At 46.3% G+C, this 8,585-nt stretch overlaps 1 protein-coding gene across 2 annotated transcripts in view; it reads right to left on the minus strand.

Annotated features, from left to right (window-relative positions):
- MAP3K1 (mitogen-activated protein kinase kinase kinase 1) overlaps positions 1-8,053 on the minus strand; it is a 63,248-nt gene extending 55,195 nt beyond the window's left edge. The window contains exon 1 of one of the 2 annotated variants that reach the window (XM_082075290.1): positions 6,784-7,286. In XM_082075290.1, the coding sequence (XP_081931416.1) occupies positions 6,784-7,244 (461 nt within the window). In that variant the 5' untranslated portion in view covers positions 7,245-7,286. Of the gene's footprint in view, positions 1-6,783; positions 7,287-7,889 lie in introns of those variants that run through there. The other variant, XM_082075291.1, reaches the window with a different exon arrangement.
- Positions 8,054-8,585: the final 532 nt, after the last annotated feature.

The raw sequence follows: 8,585 nt of genomic DNA on the forward strand, positions 1-8,585 counted from the left end.
AATAAACTTATGCATATTAATATAGTTTTAAGAGAAACTCTATCCAGCACCACTCCATTTAAAAAACAGCTGTTCACTTTTCCATTTCAAGTCTGAACTGCCTAAGAATTTTACACAACTATAGGAGCCATTGCCTATGTCTTATTTATGTAAATAATCCAACTAAATTAATAAGGAATACAGATCCTTTTCAGATTCTTAGGAACACAATCACACTGTTTCCGTGAGTTTCCATGCTGGTCACAACCACCATATCTTCTTACATTAGGCAAACAAGTCTTTAGTTATAGGATAGGCACCAGTAGATGCATTTACTTTAGTGAAATAACAAACATTCCAGATGTATTTTATGGGAACATTTAAGCTACTGATTACATATTTGGTGGTAAAGTTAAAATTTGCAACAAGAGGGAAAAAAAATGAAAGTAATATTAGTATCATACCTAACAACTCCATGGTCTAAAACCATGGAAGAAGTAAAAAAAAAAAAAAATTATAAACTGGGAAAACTGTCACTGATTACACATGCATTTTCAAAGTACACATTCAGCAACCAGAAATTAAGGTACTGTCATAATTGAAAGCAATTAGAATACTGTCTTAACTATCACAAGAAGCAAACATTTGCCTGCTAGACTGTATTAATCTGACAAGGTCAAACTCTACATGAACTGCAAACTGGATGTCACTGCAATTTTCACCACACATTTCAGATACTTGCATTTTCTATGCCTCTCCAGATGCAGAACAATTAAATATTACCTGAAGACAAAAAGGAGACCCTATTATCCACTGGGCTTTGAAGCTTCCCTTTGAAGCACTGACAATTTGTTTAAAGAAACAAAACTGTTTCTCAGTTTGGTCTTATCAGGAGTTGTATTTTTTTCTTCAACACTTAAAATATTTACACCGAGCTCTTCCAGTATGTGAAATGAACAATCCTGAAGATACAAGCACGGCAGCCACACAGGACATAGGAAAAAATCCCCCGGGTGTAAGAGGGTATTTGACAGAAATAACTAGTGAAATGAAATGCATACCCATGGGCCAAAACAAGGAGTATTAGTTGCATACCTTTGAGGGTTAACTAGCAGCTCACAAAAGGGCCTGACAATCATTGCTGACAGCTGAGCAAAGACTCACTTCAGTTTGCTCAAAAAGCAAGGTGAGTGGATGCTCAAGAAGAGGATGAAAAAGAGATCAGAAAACAAGATGTCAGATGTGGTCAGATGTCAGTGTGGTCTAGCAGATGCAGCTCATTTTTCCAGCACTCTAAACCCACCTTCCACATGATCCTGGGTAAGTTACAAGGAGCTGCGGTACCAACAGCAGTGTGAAATTTATTGATGAGAGATACTAGGGAATAATTGAAGTAACCTGGCATAATAGGTACATTAGCAGCCATTCCACTACAAATTATAATATTAGGACAAGAGAGATGAGAACTAACAGTATTATGTTATATTTCCATTAATGATGGGAACAGTTTACACTTCAGGGACATAAAAGAAATTTATGCAGACAGTGGGAAACAAAAGTAGACTGACCTCAATTCCAGTTTAATCTCATAGCAGAGAAACGGGAATATTCAATGTCATTCTAAGTAAAAAACACCCCACCAAAACACCACACTTTTTCAAACATCTTCAAATCCTTAGTCATCAGATGCTGAACACTACCAAAAAATTGGACATTTCTGAGCAAAATTAAGAGGGAGTGATGGCTCTACCAGCTTTTATTAAGACAACTTGAAAAGTATTTAATCAGTTTCCAGACAGAAGGTAAACAAATCCTAATTTCAAATGACTCAAATAAACAGAGGTGCTGTTTTTCCAGGACATTTTTCAGTCAAGACCAAACAAAACTGACCTAAAAAAAAAAAAAAAAAAGAAAAATCTACACCCCAAAAAAATCCCAAGCCAAACAAAAAACCCGACCAAGCAACAAAACAAACAAACAAAAAAAAAAAAAAACCAAAAAACACCACAACCAAAACCAAACCAAACAGAACTCAACCATAATCCAAAGAAAACTTCAAAATGCACAAACCAAGAAACAAACAAAAATCCCAAAATACGCAACCTCCTCCCACCCACCAACCTATCTTATAGGAAAAAAAATAGTCAAGAGTATTCACCACCGAGCAGGATTGTCCAGTTTCGCAGTGTGGTGGCACAGGAAATCGGAAGCATTCTGCAGGCAACACTCAGCCTCCGGGGAAAGATAAAAATGGAAGGAAGCAACAGAAAGCAACTTTCCACTTAACCAGGTTCTCCTACTCACCCACAGACAATTAATGAAGCCTTCTTAAAGGTTTTCTGTCCACTTTGCCTCAGGCAAAAGAATGAACTGTAATTCTAGAGTTTTAAGTGAGAGCAGATAAAAAGAGGCAACCCTTGGGTCTTTGCAAAGAATCCTCTGAGAACACCAAAGCAAAGAAAAGCATTAGAAAAATTAGAACTCAAACCAGATGTGTTCTCTTATCACCACTGCTACTGAAAACTAGCTTTACAAGTTTGTTTAAAGAACAGCTACAAGGCAATGTATAATTTCTATCTTACACAAGCCCAAGCCAAGTTTCGCCAATACTGGAAGCCAGCAAAAGCCAACAGGAGCAGCAGCATTCCCACAGCCACCCCACCCTCAGCGCCTGGTCCCACTCTCATCTCACACTGTCCTGCACCAGCTGCGCTGTTACCTTTACTCCAACCTCAGACCACAACTGATGCATCAGCACACTAAAAGATCCCTTGAAGGTCAAATCCATGACACGGAAATGAAAAACTGATGTTCATATCTTGCACTTAACATGTTGGAGCTTTCGGCAAGGCATGATTGCACATGCCCACACACAGGTATCGCGCCGCGCTGTGCCGAGACTCCACTGAGTGACAGCGGAGACTGAACCTTCAGTATCACTAAATCCCATGAGACAGAAAGCTCCAGATTAGTTAGTTACAATCTATTTACTTTGCCTAGGAACAAAGAAACTGCCATGCCAGATCAGACTATTTAAGCAGAACCCTACCACTTGCAATAACTAAGAGTGATAAAAATCAGACACTGTAGAGGGTGACCCTCTCCCAAACGTACTCTCAATACGAAGAGCACAGTAGAGGTAGAAGGTGAATTTTCTCTCACAGAAGTATCCAGCTCAAACTGGAAGCAGAAAATTTGATGGCTTATTTAAGCTGCCAGTTAAAAATGTCCAGCATTATGGACTTAGTTAAAACACATAAAATAATATTTTACCTTAGCTAAGAATAGTCAAGGTCAATAACAAGCCATAATTTTTTTTTTCCCTCAGCTATATTTTGACAAGATTAAGAGAGAAAATTATCATCATTTCAAATTAAAAAAGAAAAAAAGGAGCCAGTCAAATCTTGGCCACGCTGTGCTTTCACTGTTCCCACCCAGCCCTGCACTCCATTAAAGCACCCATGCCTGTCTTTGAAAGTCACCAAACAAAGGTGCTACAAATTGATAAGCAGAGCTAAAACTGATGAGCTTTTGCTAATATGCTAGTACTATACACTAATATACACATAGTCAAAACTTCATTTTCACAGCTTGTCTTTGGTGTCTCTAGCCAAGCAGAAACTGCAGAAAATGCAGCATAAATATCTACAAAAAGTTGTCTTGCAGCTGAAGTATCTGACAAGTCTTCCATATCCAGTAGATACATTTCCAAACAATTTCCAAGCAAGCCACACACCACGTCATTACTGAATGCAGAGGAGATGAACAGCAGCATTTCCTGCTTTTTATTTTTATAAAAACAGGGTAATGGCAGTAGAACTAATCCTGTACTTGGGGATGCAATAAGTCACCTACACCAATTTTGGACACAAATACACGTCACTTAAAGGGTCTGAATATTTTAAAATAACATTTTTAAGGTCATAGAGAAGAAGGGGCGTTTTGCCTTCATGGATTTTCCCCAATGTAACAAGAAATTATAGTACAGTTACCACTGAATCACTATTTGGATCTTTTTATATAAACTAAATCAATATACTGTCAGTACAGATATGAGATAAGAGGTCTGAAGTGCTTTATGTTGAAGCTGCATTTCCTAGTAAAACAACTCCCTCCTCCTTCTCTTCCCATGATATAAAAAGATAGCTTGTAACGTTCAGGGCTTTTAATGAAAATATTTGTTCTACTGCCATGACAAGCTGAATGCTTGAGAGATTAAAGAAAAAAAGGTAATATTTACATTTAGGACTTAACAGCAGAGTCAGTTTCCCTTCTCAGCTTCATTATGATGCTCATGCATGTCTTCCAGCATAAACAGAAAATCTGTTCTAAAAGAAAGTAACTGTAACACCAAAGAGACTGATAGGGGGCCTTCAGAGCAAGCACAGTATCTTTTGACTAACAGCAGATCCTTACAGGAAAGCACAACTACTGTATTTTAAAACAAAATAGAAAACTTCTATGTAATACATTATTTTCATTATGTCCCTCAGTTTGACTCTTAGTAAAAGTCTGGGCAACAGCTGCAAGCACAAATTTAATGTGTAATACGCTGTCTCTCAGATACAAATTAACCTCCCTCATTTGGCTAGAATAAGTCAATTAATATTACAATAAGGCCAGAGAGGCATTTAAAGTTCTTCATACGGCCTGATAAAGTAGTACTTTGTCTAACATCTATTCACTGGTAACACAAGAGATATTCTACATGAGCATTTATCTTATATTTCTGAAGAAGACTCACTATCAATGCTGCCATGTATTTTCAAATGCCAAATTCAAAGTAGTCTATCTCACTAAAATACTAAACAGAAAAGCACTTAGCATTTAATATTTTCTATGATTTGTTAACATTCCTAGTCGAATGTCAGCAAGCATTTAGGAGAAGGGTATTAACTTGTACACACACTCAAAACACTGACTTGTCCAAATGCAGGTACTTAAAAGTAAGCAAAACTGTCCATGTGAAAGGAAAAAAATTCCACAGCTGCTCTGTCATTGCTGCTGTGGGACTGACTAGCAAGGATGGACTCACTGTTTCAGCACTGATGCGACATGCATTGACCTTCCTGAACCTCTCATATTGACCCTAACTCCTGCTTGCTATCACCATGAGACTCTGAGTTGCTATAAACGTGTTCCAACACTGAGTCTTTATTTTCCTTGAAAGCCATGAAACTGGTTACAACTGTTTTATGAGACGCAGTACATTATAATTTTATTACTTGATAGAGACAAAGATGGTCCTGAGTCATAAAAAGATAAGTTACTCACTAAAATTCATACATTATTCCCCCTTCAAAACACTTAAGATTTCCCACTAATCCTTTTGTAAGCAGAGAGACATTTCTTATCTGTTACAACCACACCATAGCAAGTATTTTTACATTGCCCTAGAAATAGACCAAAATCCATCTGAACTGCTGAGAATTCATACAAACAGGACATTGGTCTAGAGATCAGTTCTTATTACAGTAGTCCCAAGATAAATCAACCTTTAGAAAATATTCTCGAGGTTTAGTTGACATAAGACACAACTAAAAAGAATACACGTCATCTGTCCAAACTGAAGCTTGATTTCTTAGGAGGTTTAAGTAATTAGCCAAACTGTAAGGTGGCATTCAAATAGGTCCTTGTCGGTTAATACTAAGTCCTTAAACTACATAGTCCACATCATATAAAAACTTACAAGAAATCCATATGAAATTGTCAACTTCACCGTCACTACTGCAGCACCTTCCCAAACACATACCAGTCAGACATTGCAAGTGCACATGTAAGCTAAAATGTGCTCTGAAGCACTTAAACTGTTTCACCATGGATGTGAGTTCACTCTCATCCCGAATACTTCTACACGTCAAAAAAGGCAGAATACGGGCAGGTCTCTAAAACTTCAAGAAGGTAGACTTATCAAACAACACAAACGGAAGGCAAATATTGGCTACAAACAGTAGGGCACTAAATGAAACCACTGAAATACGTCACCTAGAGACTAAAGCACCAAAAAATTACTTTCTCTCGGAAAGAGAGGAGGTTTATGCTTGAAAGCCTTTCTGCGCCCTTACTAAGAATCAAAGAAAACAGTCCCGCACTATCACTATGCTGCAAATTGGACTTAGACTTCGTGAAGTCCTTTTTTAATGCAAAACACAAGCAAAACAAACAAACAAAAGCACAACAAAAAACCCCCACAGCTCAGTTCTGTGCAGCAAACTGCGAGGACGGTGCAAGAGGCGCCCGGAGAGCCCCCGCGGCAGACGCACAGCCGCCCGGAGCGCGGCGCGGCCCGCGCCCTGCCCCGCACCGCCGAGCTGCGCGCACAGCACCGGGCTCCGCTCGCCCCGCCACCCACCGGCGCACACACCCGCCCCCCGCCACCAACTCACACTTCAAAGCTGTTCGGGACTCGGGCAGAAGTTAAACACAAAAGCACCCCCCGCAAACGCACCCGCCACCCCCCGCGGCTTGGCTCCCGCGCAGTTCGACCCGCTGACAGCTGCAGGCGGCCGGCGGGACAGCCCGGTCCGGCCCGGCGGCCGCCCGTCCCTCACCCACGCACCAGGTGCCCCCGCGCCCCGGGGGAAGGCGACGGCCGAGGGCTGCCCGCCGCGCCCGAGCCCTGCGCTCCGAGGGCGGCTCCCGCCACCCCCGCATCCGCTGCCGGCCCGCGGCCAGGCGGCGTCCGGGCGCCCACGACGGGGAGCAAAGCACCGGAGACCACCCCGAGCCCTCCCCGTGGGAAGAGCCACGCCGCCGCTGTCACCCGCCACAACCCACGCGTCCCCCACCCCGGCACTCCCTCACCTCGCGGGGGGGGACGGCTCCATCCTCCGCTCCGCGGCGGGGTCCGTCCCCGCCGGGCTCCCCGCCGGCAGCGGCTCCAGAAGCTCGGCGCAGCGGCTGGGAGAGGCAGCCGGGCTGGCGGGGCTGGAGCGCGGCGGCCCGGGCAGGTAGTGGAGCAGCAGCGTCTCGGGGGGCTCCGGAGAGGAGGAGGAGGCGGCCGGGGCGGCGGCGAGGAAGAGGGGCGCCTCGGGCAGCCGGTCCAGCTCCACGCTCCGCACTTTGCGCAGCTGCTTCCGTCTCCAGTCAGAGCGCTGCTCCCGGCAGCCGCCGCCCGCCTCCCGCAGGAGCCCCTCGCCGCTGCCGGCGACGCTCCCCGGGACCGCGCCGCCCTTCGGGCTCCCGCAGGCGGCGGCGGCCGCCTCCGCGCCGCTGCCCGAGGGTAATCCTGACGACGAGGTGCGATTCCCCGCCGCCGCCGCCATTTTCTCTGGCGGGTCACATCGGGCTCCCGGGGATCGCGGGGAGCCAGCGCTCCAACCCACTGCGGAAACGGCGCTGCCTGCGCAAACGGCGTAGGGGGGAGGCGGGGGGAGGCGGGAAGCGGGCGCGGATTGGTGGCGGCGGGCGGCGCGGGGCGGGGCGGCCGACTGTAGGTGCAGCGGGGCGGGGCCGAGCGGCGCCCCGCCCCGCCCGCCCCCGCGCAGGTGTTGGCGGTCGGAGGGAGCGGCGCCCGCGCGGCAGGGGCAGGGCTGGGCTCAGCCTCCCGCGGACCGACGGGCCGGGCAGCGCCGCGCCCGGGAGTGCGGAGGCGCCAAGCGGGGAGTGCGTCCCCGCCCCCACGCGACCCTTCCCACGTGTGGGATAGCAGCGGGGTCTCCGGCGGCCCCGGGGCGGGGGACCGCGGCCGCTGCCCGGTGAGGAGCTGAGGCGCGGGGAAGCGCTTCCCGAAACTGGGGCCGGCTCCGGGCTGCTCCGCGCCCCAGCTCGCAGCACCCCGTTTGTACGCCCCCTCTCCCTAGCACCCTCAGAACTTCCCCAGGCGATGTCTTGTCCGGAATCGGCCGAGGGGCGCACGATGCCCGCGCTGCAGCGAGCCGCTGGGAAGCCGCTGCTGTGCCCGAGCCTACCTGCTCATTCCGAGATTTGTAGGAAATCAAATGCACATCCTTGCCTGCAGCTTTCACGCGTCCTTCGCTGGGCTGCCCTCACTTGGCAGACGCCGCTTCACCCGTCCGCGGGTACTTCTCCATGTCTGTAACTACTTAGAAGCTTTAATGTCTCGTCTGAGCACACCCGTTTCCATATGCGCATACGTTCAGATTATAGCCTGCCACATACATCTAGCGCTGCGGTTGTTTCCCAAGAGACTGGGAGTGAGCAGAGAGGCAGGAGACATCACATGACCAGAACCTTGGGGAGGTCCGAGTAAAATTTACTCTTGGTCTAGATTTCCATTCGATCACAAGTGGGTGTTTTTTCTTTCAACCTCGGAGCTGCAGAGAAGGGACTTTAAATCCTGCAAGAACAGAAGGGTGTACGTTGCTGTCAAAAAGGTGTTTTGCTGCCGCTAAACAAGCCTACCTATTTGAACGCTGATTGAGATGAAAGGAGAACTAAATGTTGCCGTGTGTACCAGGTTGCTTTCAGGATGGTGTGATTTTGGATATGTTGGATGCCACACAGTTCAGAGTATCTAATCTGAATATTTTATGCTCATTTATCAGAATTTGCTATGTATCCCCCAACTATAATGTTACTAAGCATCTCAACAATGATTATTAGCATGGTCACTTTGCTGGCGTCACTGCTTTGGTCTGAAGCAC

The sequence above is a fragment of the Streptopelia decaocto genome, assembly GCF_964273445.1.
Source record: "Streptopelia decaocto genome assembly, chromosome: Z".
In the NCBI taxonomy this organism is placed as follows: Eukaryota; Metazoa; Chordata; class Aves; order Columbiformes; family Columbidae; genus Streptopelia; species Streptopelia decaocto.